This window comes from Boleophthalmus pectinirostris, unplaced genomic scaffold, assembly GCF_026225935.1.
Source record: "Boleophthalmus pectinirostris isolate CB_2022bp ecotype Guang Dong unplaced genomic scaffold, ASM2622593v1 HiC_scaffold_3, whole genome shotgun sequence".
Taxonomy (NCBI): Eukaryota; Metazoa; Chordata; class Actinopteri; order Gobiiformes; family Gobiidae; genus Boleophthalmus; species Boleophthalmus pectinirostris.
Window position 1 is genome coordinate 878,347 of NW_026571299.1, and position 24,342 is coordinate 902,688.

At 49.2% G+C, this 24,342-nt stretch overlaps 2 protein-coding genes and 1 long non-coding RNA gene across 3 annotated transcripts in view; 2 read left to right on the top strand and 1 right to left on the bottom strand.

Annotated features, from left to right (window-relative positions):
* rplp0 (ribosomal protein, large, P0) overlaps window positions 1–243 on the bottom strand; it is a 230,359-nt gene extending 230,116 nt beyond the window's left edge. The window contains exon 1 of the mRNA XM_055160882.1: window positions 239–243. The gene's annotated coding sequence lies outside the window, so the exon portion shown is untranslated. The remainder of the gene's footprint in view (window positions 1–238) is intronic.
* The window catches only part of pcsk1 (proprotein convertase subtilisin/kexin type 1), a 32,602-nt gene extending 17,276 nt beyond the window's left edge, over window positions 1–15,326 (top strand). Inside the window, 8 exon segments of the mRNA XM_055160890.1 lie at window positions 176–348; window positions 839–1,051; window positions 1,538–1,638; window positions 1,779–1,961; window positions 2,463–2,650; window positions 3,104–3,237; window positions 11,410–11,559; window positions 13,375–15,326. Of these exon segments, the coding sequence (XP_055016865.1) occupies window positions 176–348; window positions 839–1,051; window positions 1,538–1,638; window positions 1,779–1,961; window positions 2,463–2,650; window positions 3,104–3,237; window positions 11,410–11,559; window positions 13,375–13,824 (1,592 nt within the window). The 3' untranslated portion in view covers window positions 13,825–15,326.
* A 7,144-nt stretch (window positions 15,327–22,470) lies between these two features.
* Window positions 22,471–24,341, top strand: LOC110166715 (uncharacterized). The gene is made up of 3 exons (XR_002318959.2): window positions 22,471–22,591; window positions 23,092–23,151; window positions 24,266–24,341. It is a non-coding gene; the product is annotated as an uncharacterized LOC110166715 (long non-coding RNA).
* The last annotated feature ends 1 nt before the right edge of the window (window position 24,342 follows it).

Genomic DNA, 24,342 nt, shown 5'->3' on the forward strand with positions numbered 1-24,342 from the left:
ATATATATATATATATATATATATATACTCTTCTGTTATACATTATACTGTAGATATGCTCTTATATATGAGTTTATATATGTGTTTACTGTATATTAACTGTATATATGTGGTGTTATATATTGGTCTGTATGTTGTATATTAACAGTATATATATGTTTGGTGTTATATACAGGGATCCGTATGTTGGACGGGATCGTGACGGACGCCATCGAGGCGAGTTCCATCGGGTTTAACCCCGACCACGTGGACATCTACAGCGCCAGCTGGGGCCCCAACGACGACGGCAAGACGGTGGAGGGGCCCGGCAGACTGGCCACCAAGGCCTTCGAGCACGGAATACAGAAGGTACATATATATATGCATAACCTAAATATATATACTTTATATATGTAACTCTATACAATCATATACAACCAACAAGAACTCAAACACCGAGGACTCTGAGTTTAGAAACAGACGGGACTCGTCTCTCACACTGAACTCAACAAACACTGCAGCTGCACTTTTCACAAACACATTTTCAGTTTATTTCAGGTCACATTTTTATGGAAGCCTCACAGGAAGTCAGAATTACAAGTTTAAAAGTCGGAATGATGAGTTTAAAAGTCAGAATTACGAGTTTAAATGTCAGAATGATGACTTCCTGTGTAGCTATTTTTTATTTTCTGTGTTTCACGTTGAGCAGTTTTTCCACAGAACAAGATCAGATCAGATTTTGTTTGTCAGACTGGACTGGGATTCACTCTGCACCTTCACTCACTCTCCTTCTCTCCTCCTCCTCCTCTTCTTCCTCCTCTTCTCCTCCTCTTCCTCTTCCTCTTCCTCTCCTCTTCAGGGTCGCGGGGGTAAGGGTTCGATCTTCGTGTGGGCGTCGGGGAACGGCGGTCGTCAGGGCGATAACTGCGACTGTGACGGTTACACAGACAGTATCTACACCGTGTCCATCTCCAGCGCGTCTCAGCACGGGCGCTCGCCGTGGTACGCCGAGAAGTGCTCGTCCACGCTCGCCACGGCCTACAGCAGCGGCGACTACACCGACCAGAGGATCGTGAGTGCGCCTGATGCCCCCCCGCGACCACACACCCCGCCCCCTGACCCAGACCCCGCCCCCCCACCCAGACCCCGCCCCCTGACCCAGACCCCCCCTGACCCAGACCCGCCCCCTGACCCAGACCCCGCCCCCTGACCCAGACCCAGACCCCGCCCCCTGACCAGACCCCGCCCCCTGACCCCCCCCTGACCCAGACCCCGCCCCCTGACCCAGACCCCACCCCGCCCCTGACCCAGACCCGCCCCCTGACCCAGACCCCTGTGTGCCCTGTATATGTGTCATTGTGTGTTTTGTGTGTTATATTGTGTGTTTTGTGTGTGTGTTTTGTGTGTTATATTGTGTGTGTTGTGTTTTGTGTGTTTTGTGTGTTATATTGTGTGTGTTTGTGTGTGTGTTTTTGTGTGTTATATTGTGTGTTTTTGTGTGTTGTGTTATATTGTGTGTTTTTTGTGTTATATTGTGTGTTTTTTGTGTGTTCTTTAGACCAGTGCAGATCTTCATGACGAGTGCACAGAGACGCACACGGGGACGTCGGCCTCGGCTCCTCTCGCCGCCGGGATCTTCGCCCTCGCGCTGGAACAGAAGTGAGTACAAGTACTGAAGAGTACTGCAAATACTACAACGAGTACTACCAACAAGTACTGAAAAGTACTGACCTGGAGGGACCTGCAGTAGTATTTGTAGTATTTGTAGTAGTATTTGTAGTAACAGTACTTGTGTTTAGTCCAGAGTTGACCTGGAGGGACCTGCAGCACCTGGTGGTGTGGACGTCGGAGTTTGATCCTCTGGCGGGGAACCCGGGCTGGAAGAGAAACGGGGCGGGGCTTATGGTGAACAGCAGGTTCGGCTTCGGTCTCCTCAACGCCAAAGCTCTGGTCGACCTGTCGCACCCTGACACCTGGCGACAGGTGACTACTACGTACTACATGTACTACAACTACATGTGTACATGTAGTACATGTACTAAGTACATGTACTACATGTACTACATGTAGTACATGTTACCATGTACATACTACATGTACTACATGTACATGTACTACATCCAGCCCAGGTACAGATACACAAATACATACTACACGTACTCTATATACTGTATATACTATGTACTCTCTATGTACTCGAGTACTCTCTATGTACTCAAGTACTCTGTATATACTCAAGTACTCTGTATTTACTCGTGTCTGGTTCAGGATCATGATCATAAAGTTCAGTCATTTCCTCTTTCATCTGATCTGTTCATCCAGACTCCACCTCCTCCACCTCCTCCTCCACCTCCTCCTCCACCTCCTCCTCCTCCTCCACCTCCTCCACCTCCTCCACCTCCTCCTCCTCCTCCTCCTCCTCCTCCACCTCCTCCTCCTCCTCCTCTCTCTCCTCCTTCTCATCCCTCTTTTCTCTCTTTTCTCATCCCTCTCTCTTTTCTCTCCGTCGACAGGGAGTTGAAGGCGGCAGGTGAAATCACCATAGAGATCCCGACAGGTGCGTGCAGGGGGCAGGAAAACGCCGTGTCGTCGCTGGAGCACGTCCAGGTGGAGGCGAGCATCGAGTACACGAGGAGAGGAGACCTGCACATCACGCTCACCTCGCCGGCAGGTACCACCTGACCCCGCCCACTGACACCTGACCCCGCCCACTGACACCTGACCCCGCCCACTGACACCTGACCCCGCCCACTGACACCTGACCCGCCCACTGCCCACCTGACCACCTGACCTGACCCCACCCACAAGCACCTGACCACACACACAAAGACCTGACCCACCCACTGACACCTGACCCCACCCACAAGCACCTGACCACACACACAAAGACCTGACCCCACCCACTGACACCTGACCCCACCCACAAAGCCACCTGACCACACACACACCACACCTGACCTGACCTGACCCCACTGACCCCACCCACAAGACCACAAGACCCCACCCACTGACACAAAACCACGCCCACAAACACCTAACTCATAAGACCTGCACATCACTCTCACCTCGCCGGCAGGTCCCACCTGACCCCGCCCACCCCTGACCTCTGACCTGTGTGTTTCAGGGACCCCCACGGTGCTTCTGGCCGAGCGGGAGAGGGACACTTCTGCCAGCGGCTTCAGAAACTGGTACTTCATGTCTGTGCACACCTGGGGAGAAGATCCCACCGGGACCTGGACCCTCAAGATCACAGACACCGTGAGTCCTGGTTCAGATCCAGTTAAGATCCAGTTTAGTCCTGGTTGAGACCTGGTTCAGACCTGGTTTAGACCTGGTTCAGACCTGGTTTAGACCTGGTTTCTGGTTTCAGACCTGGTTCTGGTTCAGACCTGGTTTAGTTCTGGTTCAGACTGGTTCAGACCTGGTTTTAGACCTGGTTTAGACCTGGTTTAGTTCTGGTTCAGACCTGTTTAGTTCTGGTTCAGACCTGGTTTAAACCTGGTTTAGACCTGGTTCAGACCTGGTTCAGACCTGGTTTAGTTCAGACCTGGTTTAGACCTGGTTTAGACCTGGTTTAGACCTGGTTTAGACCTGGTTTAGTTCTGGTTCAGACCTGGTTTAGTTCTGACCTGGTTCAGACCTGGTTTACTGGTTTCTGGTTTAGACCTGGTTCAGACCCTGGTTGTTTAGTTCTGGTTCAGACCTGGTTTAGTTTTAGTTCACTGGTTCAGACCTGGTTCAACCTGGTTCAGACCTGGTTTAGTTCTGGTCAGACCTGGTTTAGACCTGGTTTAGTTCTGGTTCAGACCTGGTTCACCTTTCAGACCTGTTCAGTTCAGACCTGGTTCAGAGACCTGGTTTAGACCTGGTTTAGACCTGGTTTCAGACCTGGTTTAGTTCTGGTTCAGACCTGTTTAGACCTGGTTTAGTTCTGGTTCAGACCTGGTTTTAGTTCTGGTTCAGACCTGGTTCAGACCTGGTTCAGACCTGGTTTAGTTTACCTGGTTGACCTGGTTCAGACCTGGTTCAGACCTGGTTCAGACCTGGTTCAGACCTGGTTTAGACCTGGTTAGACCTGGTTTAGTTCTGGTTCAGACCTGGTTTAGACCTGGTTCAACCTGGTTCAGACCTGGTTCAGACCTGGTTTAGACCTGGTTCAGACTTTAGTTCTGGTTTAGACCTGGTTCAGACCTGGTTCAGACCTGTTCAGACCTGGTTCTGGTTTAGTTCTGGTTCAGACCTGGTTTAGACCTGGTTCAGACCTGGTTCAGACCTGGTTCAGACCTGGTTTTAGACCTGGTTCAGACCTGGTTTAGTTCTGGTTTAGACCTGGTTCAACCTGGTTCAGACCTTTCAGACCTGGTTCAGACTGGGTTCTGGTTTAGACCTGTTCAGACCTGGTTAGTTCTGGTTCAGACCTGGTTTAGTTCTGGTTCAGACCTGGTTCAGACTTGGTTCAGACCTGGTTTAGACCTGGTTTAGACCTGTTTAGACCTGGTTTAGTTCTGGTTTAGACCTGGTTCAGACCTGGTTTAGACCTGGTTCAGACCTGGTTCAGACCTGGTTTAGTTCTGGTTCAGACCTGGTTTAGACCTGGTTCAGACCTGGTTCAGACCTGGTTCAGACCTGGTTTAGTTTCTGGTTCAGACCTGTTCTGGTTAGTTCAGACCTGGTTTCAGACCTGGTTCAGACCTGGTTCAGACCTGGTTAGTTCTTTTCAGACCTGGTTCAGACCTGGTTTAGACCTGGTTCAGACCTGGTTTAGTCCTGGTTCAGACCTGGTTACCTGGTTTAGACCTGTTTAGACCTGGTTTAGTTCTGGTTTAGACCTGGTTCAGACCTGGTTTAGACCTGGTTTAGACCTGGTTCAGACCTGGTTTAGACCTGGTTCAGACCTGGTTCAGACCTGGTTCAGACCTGGTTTAGTTCTGGTTTAGTTCTGGTTCAGACCTGGTTTCTCTCCCTCAGTCCGGGCGGATGGGAGAACAAAGGACGGATCTTGAGCTGGAAGTTGATTCTTCACGGAACCTCAGAGAAACCAGACCACATGAAGAAACCTCGAGTCTACACACCGTACAACCCCGTCCAGAACGACCGCCGAGGGGTGGAGCGCATGGAGGTGAGGCGGGGGCGGCGGGGCGGCGGGGCGGCGGCGGGGGCGGGGGCGGCGGGGGCGGCGGGGGGGCGGGGGGGCGGCGGGCGGCGGGGGCGGCGGCGGGGCGGCGGGGAAGGGTTCGGTCAGATGTTTGAAGGAGCCGTATGGACTAAAAACATTTTTCTGTTAAAAATGTCCTTCAGATTTCACACAGTTAAAACTGAATTATATTTAAAATAACTTATTTTCTTTAAAATGATGAAAACACAAACTGAGATCTACAAATAAAGAGTAGCACGTTAAAAATGTTTTGTTTTTTTTCTAAAGTTTTGAAGAATTTGACAATTTGCTTAAATATGACATTATAAACTCAACTCTGGTGCTGATTTGTTTATTTATTTTTTTCATAAAAAGAGTAAAACTTAAAATTTGATAAATCTTACGCATGTTAGAATTTTCCCTCGTTAAGTTTTATGTCAAAACAAACTTTTTCTGACACATTTCACTGTAAATATCAGAGTTTCCATTTGACAGAAGTTCAGCTGAAACACTAAACATCACCTGTTCTTTTGAAACTGACACAAAAACTCACGTCACAAACAGAAGCGCCCCCTGGGGTCCAGGCGTGGTACTGCACCCTGACGAGAACGCACGCATCAAGAATCTCAGACTTCTGGTCATTGCACAATTCACACTGGGAAGGATTTTCTGAAAAAGTGATCATCAAACCTCCATGTTTGTTTTCCAGTGGGACGTGTCTGTTGACAAAGTCGATCTTTTCAAGTCTTTTGAACCATTTCACTTTTGTTTCTGGTTCTGATATTGTCATATTTTAGTTTTGGGATTCGGACATCGTTAAATCGTGTGGTTGTTGGATCCAAACAGCAGAAAATGACTCGAGAAACGCAAAAGTGAATCAGATGTGTGTGACTCAAACCTCCGTTCAAACTGTTTCTCTTCCCAACGGAATTGAAAAATAGTGAAAGGTGAAGGTGATGGGCAGGATTGATCCACAGGAAGAACCAAAAAGGAAACATTTGTCTGACTAAATCATCCCGAGTTTACAGAGAACATTTTGTATGTGGAGCAACGACAAAACAAAACCCCGATCTCGCGCTCAACCTCGGTTATGAATTTAAAAAGTCAAAGTGAAAGTCTCCAACTGTTCACCAAGAAAAACCTTCCACTGCAAAGACCAAGACGTGATGTTTGTGTAAAACCACAAGAACAAGAAAGTGCAGCTCAGTCTGTTTGTCTTCTGCTCCTCTACATTAACAAACCGGATTTTGTTTTGTCGTCGCTCCACATACAAAATGTTCTCTGTAAACTCAGGATGATTTAGTCAGACAAATGTTTCCTTTTTGGTTCTTCCTGTGGATCAATCCTGCCCATCACCTTCACCTTTCACTATTTTTCAATTCTGTTGGGAAGAGAAACAGTTTGAACAGAGGTTTGAGTCACACACATCTGATTCACTTTTGCATTTATGAAGTTCACAAACACATTTCTCGAGTCGTTTTCCGCTGTTAGGATCCAACAACCACACAAATACGATGTTCGAATCCCAAAACTAAAATATGACAATATCAGAACCAGAAACAAAAGTGAAATGGTTCAAAAGACTTGAAAAGATCGACTTTGTCAACAGACACGTCCCACTGGGAAACAAACATGGAGGTTTGATCATCACTTTTTCTGAGGATCCTTCCCAGTGTGACCTGCACAATGACCCGAAGTCTGAGATTCTTGATGTTTGTATAAATGCATTATAGCCAGTGTCTGACCTCTGACCTCTGACCTCTCCACAGGAACCCACCGAGGAGCAGCCCCTCCCCCAAACAGAGACTCCGCCCAACACAGAGAGAGAACGCTCCTCTGACCCCGCCTCTTCTTCTGACCCCCGCCCCCTCTGACTCTGCCCCCTCCTCCTCTGACCCCGCCTCCTCCTCTGACCCCGCCTCTGTGGCTCTGCAGCGCCTCCTGCAGGTCGCCTTCGGCCGACAGACTCCAGTCCCTCCGCTCTCGGGGGGGTCGGGTCCTCGTTCCTCCCCCCGGACGAGGCCGTCCCCCGGGGCGTCTCCGTCCAGACTCCCCCCCCAGGCGCTGTACCGGGCCCTGGACCTGATCACCCGGATCCAGACGCCGCCGCAGGACCCGCTGTACGCCCGCTACGTCGACCGCTTCTACCAGGACGGATACCGGCACCGCGACGACCGCCTCCTGCAGGCGCTGCTCCAGCTGCTCGGAGACGACCGGATATGACCCGGTACGACCCGGTACGACCCGATACGACCCGATACGACTGACCTGATACGACCTGATACAACCTGATCCGCCCGCACAATCTGCCCCACACCAGCGACACGAGCACCAGGAGCAGCACATGGACCTATAACCACAACTTATACTTCCATGAGCCAGCGACAGGAGCGACAGGAGCGACAGGAGCGACAGGAGCATTTACAGAGCTGTGCAGGTGTGTGGACAGGGCCGCACCTGGACTTTCCCCCTCACGCCTCACAGGCTCGACTTCAGTTCCTCCAAACACACCGGGACGTTTGATTTTCAGATTTTAGAGATTTTCCTAAAATCAAAAAAACGACATCGTGGGGTTTTTTGTTTTTTTTTTGGTTTTATTATTTCGAGCTGAGCAGATCTGACCCGACAGCGGCGTTGGTCACACGGGCTCTTCAGTCAAGAGCTCAAACACGTCTGTGAAAACATCAGGCTGAAACGTCACAGAGTTCCAAACAGGAAGTGATCACGGCCGATCTTCAGGCTCCATCAACTTCCTTGAGAATTTTGCTCTTTATCTGGACCTGAGCTCTGGACCTGCTGTTGTGGCCTCAGCATTTTGGTCTTAAATGTTCTACTAAACTCTTTCTACAGGACACAAGTCCTGCCCGGTCTTTTCTAAACCAGGACTAAACCAGGACTTAACAAGATCTAAACCAGGTCTAAACCAGGACTTAACAAGATCTAAACCAGGTCTAAACTAGATCTAAACCAGGACTAAACCGGTTACACCCTCATCATCAGAAAGTCCCACTGGTCAGAAAATCCTTCCCTCTTCTCTTGGTTTGTCAGTAACATTTCTCTTGAACAGTTGAATGTTTATTTGATGAAAACAACAGGGAATAATCCCTGGATCAGGGAAGAATTAATAAACTTTTTAATGTTTACCAATTAAAAATGGCTGCAACATCAACATTTTTGGAGATATTGACGGGAAAACACATAATCATGTATAACAGCATCGGCTAAGACCAACATGACTTAATGTGTTGGTTTACAAACCCACCAATGTTATATTAAAAGAAAAAGATTTAAAATAAAATAGAAATGAAGGTTGTAGAGCTCGAATTACTGAACATTTTGCAAGTTGTTGCCTGAAAATCAGATAATTATTCACCCTGTTCCACTTAAGACGACATTTCCACCCAAATCATTATTTCCTCAAACATTTTTGCTGCATTTTAAGGGTTTAATATATTTATTACTTTTAATATTTACTTTAAAAAATATTTAAAACTTGAAATACAATTTCATTTGTAACAATTTGTAACACGACCTGAACATGGATTTTCTGACTAGAGGCTCTTCTGACTAGAGGGTCTTCTGACTAGAGGCCTTCTGACTGACTCTTCTGACTAGGGTCTTCTGACTAGAGGGTCTTCTGACTAATGGGTCTTCTGACTAGAGGGTCTTCTGACTAGAGGGTCTTCTGACTAGAGGCTCTTCTGACTAGGGGCTCTTCTGACTAGAGGGTCTTCTGACTAATGGGTCTTCTGACTAGAGGGCCTTCTGATGATAAGGCTGACCCTGTCTAAACCGGGACTAAACCAGGTCTAAACCAGGTCTAAACCAGGTCTAAACTAGATCTAAACCAGGTTTAAACCAGGTCTAAACCTGGTCTAAAACCAGGTCTAAACCAGGTCTAAACCAGGTCTAAACCAGGTCTAAACTAGATCTAAACCAGGTCTAAACCAGGTCTAAAACTAAACCAGGTCTAAACCAGGTCTAAACCAGGTCTAAACCAGGTCTAAACCAGGTCTAAACCAGGTCTAAACCAGGTCTAAACTAGATCTAAACCAGGTCTAAACCAGGTCTAAACCAGGTCTAAACCAGGTCTAAACCAGGTCTAATCCAGTACTTTTTACGGTCTGTGGTGAAACGTGAAGCTTTGGGCCTTTATAAACATCAACAAAACTCCAGACAGACAGACTCCAAAAGACCAGGCAGGACTTTGACTTTTTCCCGCGTGTTTGAGGAACTCAAGTCGGACCCGAGTCGGACCCGAGTCTGAGTCCGGCCCTGTTCATGAACCACACGACGACGGAGGAACTAAATCTGTTTCTGGATCTTAACGAGGCGCAGGTCAAAAGGTCAAAAGGTCAAAGTGTCGGCGACTCAATGCTGCAGATTTTACTCTTTATTTGCCAAATGTTTTTAGAATCATCTTCATAATCCCCTTTTCCCCGTCCGGCCGCTGTAGCATGAGCTTCAACTTTATTCTTCTTACAGATTTATTCTTCTCACACGTGTTTATTCTCAGACGGTGATTGTAAAATGTGGGTGAAACGTCTTAAACCCGAATTGTAAATGTAAAATTCTCGGACGATTTTGTTTTTTCGTGAGAATCTGACAGAAGTTTCACAGACGGAGAAATGTTCAGAGAAAAACACGCAACAGGAGCCAAAAAAAAAAAAAAAACACACAAAGTGAAAGTTTAATTTGACTAAACGAAGAAAAAAAAAAAACTCACAAAATTCACGAAAATTCACTTTGATTTGACAAAAACTCAAATAATTTGACAAAAGCTCCGAATAAAAAGAAAGAAAACAAGAAGTTACTCAGGGTGAAGAAAAACAGTATTTTACATCAGACCAGGTCTAAACCAGGTCTAAACCAGGTAAACCAGGTCTAAACCAGGTCTAAACCAGGTAAACCAGTCTAAACCAGGTCTAAACCAGGTCTAAACCAGGTCTAAACCAGGTCTAAACCAGGTCTAAACCAGGACTAAACCAGGTCTAAACCAGGTCTAAACCAGGTCTAAACCACTAAACCAGGTCTAAACCAGGTCTAAACCAGGACTAAACCAGGTCTCTAAACCAGGTCTAAACCAGGTCTAAACCAGGTCTAAACCAGGTCTAAACCAGGTCTAAACCAGGTCTAAACCAGGACTAAAAGGTCTAAACAGGTCTAAACCAGGTCTAAGCCAGGTCTAAACCAGGTCTAAACCAGGTCTAGACCAGGTCTAAATCTGGTCCGGTCTCCGCTCTTTTCCACTCGAGTTTTGTGCAGTTTTAATGTTCGTAAAAATCTGATATTTTTGTAAAAGTCCCGGGTTTGTCTGCGCGCCGTTTGATGACATCATAAGACACTGCCAAAAGCTGAACCTGTAGTTTCTTTCTCTGCCGTGTGGACTACAAAACTACAAAACTACAAACAGGTGCATTCTGGGATCTGAAGCACAGTTTCTGTCACAGCCTTACAGTTTGGAAAAGTGAAATTTCAGATGTTTTTATTTAATTTGATTTTATTTTATTTGTATTTAATATTTAATTTTGCTTTTTNAGACCTGGTTTAGACCTGGTTTAGTTCTGGTTCAGACCTGGTTCAGACCTGGTTTTCAGACCTGGTTCAGACCTGGTTCAGACCTGGTTTAGACCTGGTTTAGAGCCTGGTTTCAGACCTGGTTCAGACCTAGACCTGGTTTAGTTTGGTTTAGACAGACCTGGTTTAGTCTGGTTCAGACCTGGTTCAGACCTGGTTCAGACCTGGTTTAGACCTGGTCAGACTGGTTTAGACCTGGTTTAGACCTGGTTTAGACCTGGTTTAGACCTGGTTCAGACCTGGTTCTGGTTCAGACCTGTTCAGACCTGTTCAGACCTGACCTGGTTTAGTTCTGGTTCAGACCTGGTTCAGACCTGGTTAGTTCTGGTTCAGACCTGGTTTAGACCTGGTTTAGACAGACCTGGTTCAGACCTGGTTCAGACCTGGTTCAGAGAGACCTGGTTTAGTTCTAGTTCAGACCTGGTTCAGACCTGTTTAGACCTGGTTCAGACCTGGTTTAGTTCAGACCTGGTTTAGTTCAGACTGGTTTAGACCTGGTTCAGACCTGGTTTTAGACCTGGTCTGGTTTAGACAGACCTGGTTTAGTTCTGGTTCAGACCTGGTTCAGACCTCAGACCTGGTTCAGACCTGGTTCAGTTTGGTTTCAGACCTGGTTTAGACAGACCTGGTTTAGTTCTGGTTCAGACCTGGTTTAGACCTGGTTCAGACCTGGTTTAGTTTGGTTTAGACCTGGTTCAGACCTGGTTTCTCTCCCTCAGTCCGGGCGGATGGAGAACAAAGGACGGATCTTGAGCTGGAAGTTGATTCTTCACGGAACCTCTGAGAAACCAGACCACATGAAGAAACCTCGAGTCTACACACCGTACAACCCCGTCCAGAACGACCGCCGAGGGGTGGAGCGCATGGAGGTGAGGCGGGGGGGGGGCGGCGGGGCGGGGGGGGCGGCGGCGGGGGCGGGGGGCGGGGGCGGCGGGGGGGCGGCGGCGGGGGCGGCGGGGGGGGGGCGGGCGGCGGGGGGGCGGGGGGCGGGGCGGCGGGGGAAGGGTTCGGTCAGATGTTTGAAGGAAGCCGTATGGACTAAAAAACATTTTTCTGTTAAAAATGTCCTTCAGATTTCACACAGTTAAAACTGAATTATATTTAAAATAACTTATTTTCTTTAAAATGATGAAAACACAAACTGAGATCTACAAATAAAGAGTAGCACGTTAAAAATGTTTTGTTTTTTTTCTAAAGTTTTGAAGAATTTGACAATTTGCTTAAATATGACATTATAAACTCAACTCTGGTGCTGATTTGTTTATTTATTTTTTTCATAAAAAGAGTAAAACTTAAAATTTGATAAATCTTACGCATGTTTAGAATTTTCCCTCGTTAAGTTTTATGTCAAAACAAACTTTTTCTGACACATTTCACTGTAAATATCAGAGTTTCCATTTGACAGAAGTTCAGCTGAAACACTAAACATCACCTGTTCTTTTGAAACTGACACAAAAACTCACGTCACAAACAGAAGCGCCCCCTGGGGTCAGGCGTGGTACTGCACCCTCACAGAACGCACGCATCAAGAATCTCAGACTTCGGGTCATTGCACAATTCACACTGGGAAGGATTTTCTGAAAAAGTGATCATCAAACCTCCATGTTTGTTTTCCCAGTGGGACGTGTCTGTTGACAAAGTCGATCTTTTCAAGTCTTTTGAACCATTTCACTTTTGTTTCTGGTTCTGATATTGTCATATTTTAGTTTTGGGATTCGAACATCGTTATTGTGTGGTTGTTGGATCCAAACAGTGGAAAACGACTCGAGAAATGTGTTTGTGCATAAATGTAAAAGTGAATCAGATGTGTGTGTGACTCAAACCTCGTTCAAACTGTTTCTCTTCCCGGAAATTGAAGAAATAGGTGAAAGGTGAAGGTGATGGGCAGGATTGATCCACAGGAAGAACCAAAAAGGAAACATTTGTCTGACTAAATCATCCTGAGTTTACAGAGAACATTTTGTATGTGGAGCAACGACAAAACAAAACCCCGATCCTTCGCTTCAACCTCGGTTATGAATTTAAAAAGTCAAAGTGAAAGTCTCCAACTGTTCACCAAGAACACACCTTCCACTGCAAAGACCAAGACGTGATGTTTGGTAAAACCACAAGAACAAGAAAGCAGCTCAGTCTGTTTGTCTTCTGCTCCTCATACATTAACAAACCGGATTTTGTTTTGTCGTGGCTCCACATACAAAATGTTCTCTGTAAACTCAGGATGATTTTAGTCAGTCAAATGTTTCCTTTTTGGTTCTTCCTGTGGATCAATCCTGCCCATCACCTTCACCTTTCACTATTTTTCAATTCTGTTGGGAAGAGAAACAGTTTGAACGAGGTTTGAGTCACACACATCTGATTCACTTTTATCACAAACACATTTCTCGAGTCGTTTTCCGCTGTTAGGATCCAACAACCACACAAATACGATGTTCGAATCCCAAAACTAAAATATTGACAATATCAGAACCAGAAACAAAAGTGAAATGGTTCAAAAGACTTGAAAAGATCGACTTTGTCAACAGACACGTCCCACTGGGAAAACAAACATGGAGGTTTGATCATCACTTTTTCTGAGGATCCTTCCCAGTGTGACCTGCACAATGACCCGAAGTCTGAGATTCTTGATGTTTGTATAAATGCATTATAGCCCAGTGTCTGACCTCTGACCTCTGACCTCTCCACAGGAACCCACCGAGGAGCAGCCCCTCCCCCAAACAGAGACTCCGCCCAACACAGAGAGAGAACGCTCCTCTGACCCCGCCTCTTCTTCTGACCCCGCCCCCTCTGACTCTGCCTCCTCCTCTGACCCCGCCTCCTCCTCTGACCCCGCCTCTGTGGCTCTGCAGCGCCTCCTGCAGGTCGCCTTCGGCCGACAGACTCCAGTCCCTCCGCTCTCGGGGGGGTCGGGTCCTCGTTCCTCCCCCCGGACGAGGCCGTCCCCGGGGGCGTCTCCGTCCAGACTCCCCCCCCAGGCGCTGTACCGGGCCCTGGACCTGATCACCCGGATCCAGACGCCGCCGCAGGACCCGCTGTACGCCCGCTACGTCGACCGCTTCTACCAGGACGGATACCGGCACCGCGACGACCGCCTCCTGCAGGCGCTGCTCCAGCTGCTCGGAGACGACCGGATATGACCCGGTACGACCCGGTACGACCCGATACGACCTGATACGACCTGATACGACCTGATACAACCTGATCCGCCCGCACAATCTGCCCCACACCAGCGACACGAGCACCAGGAGCAGCACATGGACCTATAACCACAACTTATACTTCCATGAGCCAGCGACAGGAGCGACAGGAGCGACAGGAGCGACAGGAGCATTTACAGAGCTGTGCAGGTGTGTGGACAGGGCCGCACCTGGACTTTCCCCTCACGCCTCACAGGCTCGACTTCAGTTCCTCCAAACACACCGGGACGTTTGATTTTCAGATTTTAGAGATTTTCCTAAAATTAAAAAAACGACATCGTGGGTTTTTTTTGTGTTTTTTTTTGGTTTTATTATTTCGAGCTGAGCAGATCTGACCCGACAGCGGCGTTGGTCACACGGGCTCTTCAGTCCAGAGCTCAAACACGTCTGTGAAAACATCAGGCTGAAACGTCACAGAGTTCCAAACAGGAAGTGATCACGGCCGATCTTCAGGCTCCATCAACTTCCTTGAGAATTTTGCTCTTTATCTGGACCTGAGCTCTGGACCTGCTGTTGTGGCCTCAGCATTTTGGTCTTAAATGTTCTACTAAACTCTTTCTACAGGACACAAGTCCTGCCCGGTCTTTTCTAAACCAGGACTAAACCAGGACTTAACAAGATCTAAACCAGGTCTAAACTAGATCTAAACCAGGACTAAACCGGTTACACCCTCATCATCAGAAAGTCCCACTGGTCAGAAAATCCTTCCCTCTTCTCTTGGTTTGTCAGTAACATTTCTCTTGAACAGTTGAATGTTTATTTGATGAAAACAACAGGGAATAATCCCTGGATCAGGGAAGAATTAATAAACTTTTTAATGTTTACCAATTAAAAATGGCTGCAACATCAACATTTTTAGAGATATTGACAGGGAAAACACATAATCATGTATAACAGCATCGGCTAAGACCAACATGACTTAATGTGTTGGTTTACAAACCACCAATGTTATATTAAAAGAAAAAGATTTAAAATAAAATAGAAATGAAGGTTGTAGAGCTCGAATTACTGAACATTTTGCAAGTTGTTGCCTGAAAATCAGATAATTATTCACCCTGTTCCACTTAAGACGACATTTCCACCAAATCATTATTTCCTCAAACATTTTTGCTGCATTTTAAGGGTTTAATATATTTATTACTTTTAATATTTACTTTAAAAAATATTTAAAACTTGAAATACAATTTCATTTGTAACAATTTGTAACACGACCTGAACATGGATTTTCTGACTAGAGGCTCTTCTGACTAGAGGGCCTTCTGACTAGAGGCTCTTCTGACTAGAGGGTCTTCTGACTAGAGGGTCTTCTGACTAATGGGTCTTCTGACTAGAGGGTCTTCTGACTAGAGGGTCTTCTGACTAGAGGCTCTTCTGACTAGAGGGTCTTCTGACTAATGGGTCTTCTGACTAGAGGGCCTTCTGAATAAGGCTGACCCTGTCTAAACCGGGACTAAACCAGGTCTAAACCAGGTCTAAACCAGGTCTAAACTAGATCTAAACCAGGTTAAACTAAACCAGGTCTAAACCTGGTCTAAAACCAGGTCTAAACCAGGTCTAAACCAGGTCTAAACCGGGTCTAAACTAAACCAGGTCTAAACTGGGTCTAAACCAGGTCTAAACCAGGTCTAAACCAGGTCTAAACCAGGTCTAAACCAGGTCTAAACCAGGGTCTAAACCTAGGTCTAAACCAGGTCTAAACCAGGTCTAAACCAGGTCTAAACTAAACCAGGTCTAAACCAGGTCTAAACCAGGACTAAACCAGGTCTAAACCAGGTCTAAACCAGGTCTAAACCAGGTCTAAACCAGGTCTAATCCAGTACTTTTTACGGTCTGTGGTGAAACGTGAAGCTTTGGGCCTTTATAAACATCAACAAAACTCCAGACAGACAGACTCCAAAAGACCAGGCAGGACTTTGACTTTTTCCCGCGTGTTTGAGGAACTCAAGTCGGACCCGAGTCGGACCCGAGTCTGAGTCCGGCCCTGTTCATGAACCACACGACGACGACGGAGGAACTAAATCTGTTTCTGGATCTTAACGAGGCGCAGGTCAAAAGGTCAAAAGGTCAAAGTGTCGGCGACTCAATGCTGCAGATTTTACTCTTTATTTGCCAAATGTTTTTAGAATCATCTTCATAATCGCCTTTTCCCCGTCCGGCCGCTGTAGCATGAGCTTCAACTTTATTCTTCTTACAGATTTATTCTTCTCAGACGTGTTTATTCTCAGACGGTGATTGTAAAATGTGGGTGAAACGTCTTAAACCCGAATTGTAAATGTAAAATTCTCGGACGATTTTGTTTTTTCGTGAGAATCTGACAGAAGTTTCACAGACGGAGAAATGTTCAGAGAAAAACACGCAACAGGAGCCAAAAAAAAAAAAAACAACAAAGTGAAAGTTTAATTTGACTAAACGAAGAAAAAAAAAAAAACTCAAAAAAAAAACGCAAATTCACTTTGATTTGACAAAAACACAAATAATTTGACAAAAGCTCCGAATAAAAAGAAAGAAAACAAGAAGTTACTCAGGGTGAAGAAAAACAGTATTTTACATCAGACCAGGTCTAAACCAGGTCTAAACCAGGTCTAAACCAGGTCTAAACCAGGTCTAAACCAGGTCTAAACCAGGTCTAAACCAGGTCTAAACCAGGTCTAAACCAGGTCTAAACCAGGTCTAAACCAGGTCTAAACCAGGTCTAAACCAGGTCTAAACTAAATCTAAACCAGGTCTAAACCAGGTCTAAACCAGGACTAAACCAGGTCTAACCCAGGTCTAAACCAGGTCTCTAAACCAGGTCTAGGTCTAAACCAGGTCTAAACCAGGACTAAACCAGGTCTAATCCAGGTCTAAATCTGGTCTAATCCAGGTCTAAACCAGGTCTAGACCAGGTCTAAATCTGGTCCGGTCTCCGCTCTTTTCCACTCGAGTTTTGTGCAGTTTTAATGTTCGTAAAAATCTGATATTTTTGTAAAAGTCCCGGGTTTGTCTGCGCGCCGTTTGATGACATCATAAGACACTGCCAAAAGCTGAACCTGTAGTTTCTTTCTCTGCCGTGTGGACTACAAAACTACAAAACTACAAACAGGTGCATTCTGGGATCTGAAGCACAGTTTCTGTCACAGCCTTACAGTTTGGAAAAGTGAAATTTCAGATGTTTTTATTTAATTTTATTTTATTTTATTTGTATTTAATATTTAATTTTGCTTTTTGTGGTTTGTGTTTGAGGCTTTAGTCCAAAGTTTAATCTGTTTCTGTAAAAAGTCAAATTTAAACTAAATAAATGAATAAATAAATAAATAAATAAAGAAATAAGAGCAAAGTGACACATGGATCTGTTTTAATGAACCAGAACCTAAACCAGGACTAAACCAGGACTAAACCAGGACTAAACCAGGACTAAACCAGGTCTAAACCAGACTAAACCAGGACTTAACCAGGACTAAACCAGGTCTAACCAGGAACTAAACCAGGACTAAACCAGGACTAAACCAGGACTAAACCAGGACTAATAAACCAGGTAAACCAGGACTAAACCAGGACTAAACCAGGACTAAACCAGGACTAAACCAGACTAAACCAGGACTAAAAACCAGACTAAACCAGGACTAACCAGGACTAAACCAGGAAACTAAACCAGGACTAAACCAGGACTAAGGACTAAACCAGGACTAAACAGGACTAAACCAGGACTAAACCAGGAAAACTAAACCAGGACTAAACCAGGACTAAACCAGGAAACTAAACCAGGACTAAACTAAACCAGGACTAAACCAGGAACTAAACCAGGACTAAACCAGGACTAAACTAAACCAGGACTAAACCAGGACTAAACCAGGACTAAACCAGAACTAAACCAGGGACTAAACCAGAACTAAACTAAACCAGGAACTAAACAAACCAGGACTAAACCAGACTAAACCAGGACTAAACCAGGCTAAACCAGGACTAAACCAGGACTAAACCAGGACTAAACCAGGACTAAACCAGGACTAACCAGGTCTAAACCAGGATAAACCAGGACTAAACCAGAACTAAACCAGGAACTAAACCAGAACTAAACCAGGACTAACCAGGAACTAAACCAGAACTAAACCAGGACTAAACCAGGACTAGGACTAAACCAGGACTAAACCAGAACTAAACCAGGACTAAACCAGAACTAAACCAGGTTAAACCAGGACTAAACCAGGACTAAACCAGGTCTGTTTGAGTCCGTGGAGGAACAGTTGGTTTTGTGCTGACGTCTGGTGGAAACGGGGAGAAAAGGAAAAAAGGGAGGTGGAGAAATCAGAGGAGGAAAGAGAGATACAGACCGAGAAGAAAGAAGAGAAAAGAGAGAGAGAAAGAGGAGAGAGAGAGAGGAGGAGGAGGAGAGAGGGAGGAGAGAGGAGAGAGGAGGAGAGAGGAGGGAGAGAGAGAGAGAGAGGGAGGAGAGAGAGAGGAGAGGAGAGGAGAGAGAGGAGGAGAGAGAGAGGGAGAGAGGGAGGAGGAGAGAGGAGGAGAGAGGAGAGAGGAGAGGAGAGAGAGGGAGAGAGAGGAGAGAGAGGAGGAGAGAGGGAGGAGGAGGAGGAGGAGGAGAGAGAGGGAGAGGAGAGAGAGGAGAGGAGGAGAGAGGAGGAGAGAGAGAGGAGAGAGGAGGAGGAGGAGAGAGGAGGAGGAGAGAGAGAGGAGGAGAGAGGAGGAGAGAGAGGAGGAGAGAGGAGGAGAGAGGAGGAGGAGAGAGGGAGAGGAGAGAGAGAGGAGAGAGAGGAGAGGAGGAGGAGAGAGAGGAGGAGAGAGGAGAGGAGGAGAGAGAGGAGAGAGAGGAGAGGAGAGAGAGGAGAGGAGAGAGAGGAGAGAGAGGAGGAGAGAGGAGAGGAGGAGAGAGGGGGAGGAGAGAGAGAGGAGAGGAGAGAGAGAGGAGAGAGGAGGAGAGAGAGGAGGAGAGAGGAGGAGAGAGGGAGGAGGAGAGGAGAGAGAGGAGGAGAGAGGAGAGGAGGAGAGGAGGAGGAGAGAGGGAGGAGAGAGGGAGGAGGAGAGAGGGAGGAGAGAGGGAGAGAGAGGAGGAGAGGGAGGAGAGGGAGGAGGAGAGGGGAGGAGAGGGAGGAGGAGAGAGGAGAGAGAGAGGAGGAGAGAGGGAGGAGAGAGGGAGGAGGAGAGAGGAGGAGGAGAGAGGAGAGAGAGGAGGAGGAGAGAGGAGGAGGAGGAGAGGAGAGGGAGGAGGAGGAGGGGAGGAGGAGAGGGGAGAGAGAGGAGAGGAGGAGGAGAGAGGGAGGAGGAGGAGGAGAGGAGGAGGAGAGAGGGAGGAGGAAGAGAGGAGGAGGAGAGAGGGAGGAGAGAGGGAGGAGAGAGGAGGAGGAGAGGAGGAGGAGGAGGAGGAGAGAGAGGAGGAGGAGAGAGGAGAGGAGGGAGGAGAGAGGGAGGAGAGAGGGGAGGAGGAGAGGAGAGAGGAGAGAGGAGAGGAGGAGAGAGAGAGGAGGAGGAGAGGGGAGAGGAGGAGAGGAGGAGAGAGAGGGAGAGGGGAGAGAGAGAGAGAGAGGGAGAGAGAGGAGGAGAGAGAGAGAGGAGAGAGGAGAGGAGGAGAGAGGGAGGAGGAGGAGGAGGAGGAGAGAGAGGGGAGGAGAGAGAGAGGGAGAGGAGGAGAGAGGAGGGAGGAGAGGAGGAGAGGAGAGAGAGGAGAGGAGGGAGAGAGAGGAGGAGAGAGGGAGGAGAGAGAGGGAGGAGGAGGAGGAGAGAGAGGAGGAGGAGGAGGAGGAGGAGGAGGAGAGGAGGAGGAGGAGGAGAGAGGAGGAGGAGGAGAGAGGGAGGAGGAGAGGGAGGAGGAGAGAGAGGAGGAGAGGAGGGAGGAGAGGAGGAGAGAGAGGAGGAGAGAGGGAGGAGGAGGAGGAGGAGGAGAGAGAGGAGGAGAGGGAGAGGAGGAGAGGGGAGGAGAGAGGGAGGAGGAGGAGAGGAGGAGAGGAGGAGGGAGAGAGAGAGGAGGAGAGAGGAGGAGAGGGAGGAGAGGAGGAGAGGAGGAGGAGAGGAGGGAGAGGAGGAGGAGGAGAGGAGGGGGAGGAGAGGGAGGAGGAGAGAGGGAGGAGAGAGGGAGGAGAGAGGAGGAGAGAGGAGAGAGAGGAGAGAGGAGGGAGGAGAGAGGGAGGAGGAGAGAGGGGAGGAGAGGGAGGAGAGAGGAGGAGGGAGAGAGGGGGAGAGAGGGAGGAGGAGAGAGGAGGAGGAGAGAGGAGAGAGGGAGGAGAGAGAGAGGAGAGAGGGAGGAGGAGAGAGGGAGGAGGAGGGAGGAGGAGAGAGGGGAGGAGAGAGGGGAGGAGAAGGAGAGAGGAGAGAGGAGGAGGAGAGAGAGGAGGAGAGGAGGAGGAGAGAGGAGAGGAGAGGAGGAGGAGGGAGGAGAGGAGAGGAGGAGGGAGGAGAGAGAGGAGGAGAGAGGAGGAGAGAGGAGAGGAGAGGAGGGAGGAGGAGGAGGGAGGAGGAGGAGGGGAGAGAGGGAGGAGAGGAGGAGAGAGGGAGGGAGAGGGAGGAGAGGAGAGAGAGGAGGGGAGAGAGAGGGAGGAGAGAGGGAGGAGAGAGGAGAGAGGAGAGAGGGGAGGAGAGAGGAGGAGGAGAGGAGGAGGAGGAGGAGAGAGGGAGGAGAGAGAGGAGGAGAGAGGAGAGAGGAGGAGAGGAGGAGAGAGGAGGAGGAGAGAGGGAGGAGGAGAGGGAGAGAGAGAGGGAGGAGAGAGGAGGAGGAGGAGAGAGAGGAGAGAGGAGGAGGAGAGGAGGAGAGGAGAGGAGGAGAGAGGAGAGAGGAGGAGAGAGGAGGAGAGAGGAGAGAGAGAGAGGAGAGAGAGGAGAGAGGGAGGAGAGAGGGAGAGAGGAGAGAGGAGAGAGAGGAGGAGGAGAGAGGAGAGAGGAGAAGGAGAGGAGAGGGAGGAGGAGAGAGAGGAGGGAGAGGGAGGAGAGAGAGGAGGAGAGAGGAGGAGAGAGAGAGAGAGGGAGAGAGGAGGAGGGAGGAGGGAGGAGAGAGAGGAGAGAGAGGAGAGAGGGAGAGAGGAGGAGAGGGAGGAGAGAGGGAGGAGGAGAGAGGAGAGAGAGGAGGAGAGGGGGAGGAGAGAAGAGAAGGAGAGAGGGAGGAAGAGAGGGAGAGGGAGAGAGAGGAGGAGAGAGAGGAGAGGAGAGGAGGAGGAGGAGGGAGGAGGAGAGGAGAGGAGAGAGGAGAGGAGGAGGAGGAGAGAGGAGGAGAGAGGAGAGAGAGAGGAGAGGAGGAGAGAGAGAGAGAGAGGAGGAGAGAGGAGAGAGAGAGGGAGAGAGGGAGGAGGAGGAGAGAGAGGAGGAGAGAGGAGGAGGAGAGGGAGGAGGAGGGAGGAGGAGGAGAGGAGGAGGAGAGGAGAGAGAGGAGGAGGAGGAGAGAGGAGGAGGAGAGAGGGAGGAGAGAGAGGAGAGAGGGAGAGAGGAGGAGGAGGAGAGGAGAGGAGGAGAGGGAGGAGGAGGAGGAGGGAGGAGGGGGAGGAGAGGAGGAGGAGGAGAGAGGAGGAGGAGAGAGGGAGAGGAGAGAGGGAGGAGAGAGGGAGGAGGAGAGAGGAGAGAGGAGAGAGGGAGGAGGAGAGAGAGGAGAGAGGGAGAGAGGGAGAGGGAGAGAGAGGGAGGAGGAGGAGGAGAGAGGAGGAGAGAGGAGGAGAGAGGGAGGAGGAGGGAGAGGAGGAGAGAGGAGAGAGGAGGAGAGAGAGGAGAGGAGGAGGAGAGAGGAGAGAGAGAGGAGGAGGAGAGGGAGGAGAGAGAGGAGGAGGAGAGGAGGAGGAGGAGGAGGAGAGGAGAGAGGAGGAGGAGAGAGGAGGAGGAGGAGGAGGAGGAGAGGAGGAGGAGAGAGGAGAGGAGGAGGAGAGAGGAGAGGAGGAGGAGGAGGAGAGAGAGGAGGAGGAGGAGAGAGGAGAGAGAGGAGGAGAGGGAGGGAGGAGGAGAGAGGGAGGAGGAGGAGAGAGAGAGAGAGAGGAGGAGAGAGAGAGGAGGAGAGAGGAGAGGGAGAGAGGGAGGAGAGGGAGGAGGAGAGGGAGGAGGAGAGAGGAGGAGAGGAGGAGGGAGGAGGAGAGAGGAGGAGGAGGAGGAGGAGAGGAGAGGAGGAGGAGGAGAGAGAGGGAGGAGAGAGGGAGGAGAGAAGGGAGGAGAGAGAGAGGAGAGAGAGGAGGAGAGAGGAGGAGGAGAGGAGAGAGAGGAGGAGGAGGAGGAGGAGGAGGAGGAGGAGAGGAGGAGGAGAGGGGAGAGAGGAGAGAGAGGGAGAGAGGAGGAGGAGGAGAGGAGGAGAGGAGGAGAGGGGAGGAGAGAGGGAGAGGAGGGAGAGAGGAGGAGGAGGAGGAGGAGAGAGGAGAGAGAGGAGGAGGAGGGAGAGAGAGGGAGGAGAGAGAGGGAGGAGAGAGGAGGAGAGGGAGGAGGAGGGAGGAGGAGAGAGAGGGAGGAGAGAGAGGAGGAGGAGAGAGGAGGAGGAGGAGAGGAGGAGGAGAGGGAGGAGGAGAGGAGGAGGAGGAGAGAGGGAGGAGAGAGAGGAGAGAGAGGAGGAGGAGAGGAGGAGAGGAGGAGAGAGGGAGGAGGAGGGAGGAGCGTTGGAAAACTCTGGTGGAACAGAAACGCAGAGAAAATGACTCCAGACGGACGAGAGGAACGACCCGAGCAGCGACCTGAGGCGTGACCCGAGGCGTGACCCGAGCGGCGGAGCGGGGGGGTCAGAGGTGGCGTGGGGCCGTCGTCATGGCAGCGCTGGGCTCAGGTCAGTGTCACCTTCGACCTCTGCGGCGCTTTGATGATGTCATCGTCTCAGATGTTTCAGACGAGACGAAAAGACAAATCTGAAAGAAAACTGCAGACCAGGTCTAGACCTGGTCTAGACCTAGTTTAGTCCTAGTTTAGTCCTAGTTTAGTTCTGGTTTAGTCCTGGTCTAGACCAGGTTTAGTTCTGCTCTAGACCAGGTTTAGTTCTGGTTTAGTTCTGGTTTGGAGCTGATCCCAAACGAATAATGAGAAAAACATTTGCAGAGCACAAGTTTTAAAGAAACAGTGAAACTCAAAACCAAAACTAAACCAGGTCTAAACCAGGACTAAACCAGGTCTAAACCAGGACTAAACCAGGTCTAAACCAGGACTAAACCAGGTCTAAACTAAACCAGAACTAAACCAGGTCTAAACCGTGTCCTTGTCAGTCTCTCATAAACAAACAGTGAAAGTGTTTTGCTCAGTGACACAACAATAAAATCTGACTGTTTGAAACAGGAGTGTTCAGGATCCACCGACGCAAACTCTTCCTCTGCACCGTCCTCTTCATCATCATGTGTGAGTATCTTCACCTCCTCTGTGTCCTCCTCTGTTGCTCTGCTCCTCTGTGTCCTCCTCTGCTCCTCTGTTCCTCTGTTCCTCTGCTCCTCTCTCTCTCCTCCTCTGCTCCTCTGTTCCTCTGTTCCTCTGTTCCTCTGTTCCTCTGTTCCTCTGTTCCTGTTCTCTGCTCTGTCCTCCTCTGTTCCTCTGTTCCTCTGTTCTGTTCCTCTGTTCCTCTGTTCTCTCTGTCCTCCTCTGTTCCTCTGTCCTCTGCTCTGTTCCTCTGTCCTCCTCTGTTCCTCTGTTCCTCTGCTCCTCTGTTCCTCTGCTCCTCTGTTCCTCTGTTCCTCTGTTCCTCTGTTCCTCTGTTCCTCTGCTCCTCTGTTCCTCTGTTCCTCTGTTCCTCTGTTCTCTGTTCTCTGCCTCTGTTCTCCTCTGTTCCTCTGCTCTGTTCTCCTCTGCTTCCTCTGTTCCTCTGCTCTCTGCTCCTCTGTTCTCTGCTCCTCCCTCTGTTCCTCCTGCTCCTCTCTCCTCTGTTCTCCTCTGCTCTGTTCTCTGTTCCTCCTCTGTTCCTCTCTGTTCCTCTGTTCCTCTGTTCTCTCCTCTCTGCTCTCTGTTCCTCTGCTCCTCTGCTCCTCTGTTCCTCCTCTGCTCTTGTCAGACGCTGGTGACACTTCCTCACATCTGTCTGCAGGAGGAGCTCACTACACTGAAACTCCTCTGGAACTCACACACATGTGCCACATCAGCAGAATCTGTTCAGTTGTAAATATGAAACAGAAGCCGCCGTTTCTGTTTAAAGAAGAATCTTGTTTCTTAACTAAAACAGAAACGGAGGCTTCAGACAAAACATCTCCCTCCTTTTCCTGGAGGATTTTTACTGTTTACTGTTCTGGAAAAAAACATCCACAACGGGTCAAATCCTCCAGAGTCCAGACCCAGACCAGCCCAGGGTCCAGAGACACTGAGGGCGGGTCAAACGCAGGTGTGACCCGCAGACGCTGAGGGTCAAACGCAGGTGTGACCCGCAGACGCTGAGGGTCAAACGCAGGTGTGACCCGCAGACGCTGAGGGTCAAACGCAGGTGTGACCCGCAGACGCTGACCCCTCCCCTCTGTCTCTTTCTCCTCAGACTTCGTCCCGCGCCGTAAGCCCCGCCCCCCCACGCCCACTCACGCCGTCGTCTCTTTCTGGCACGGAGTCCCGCCC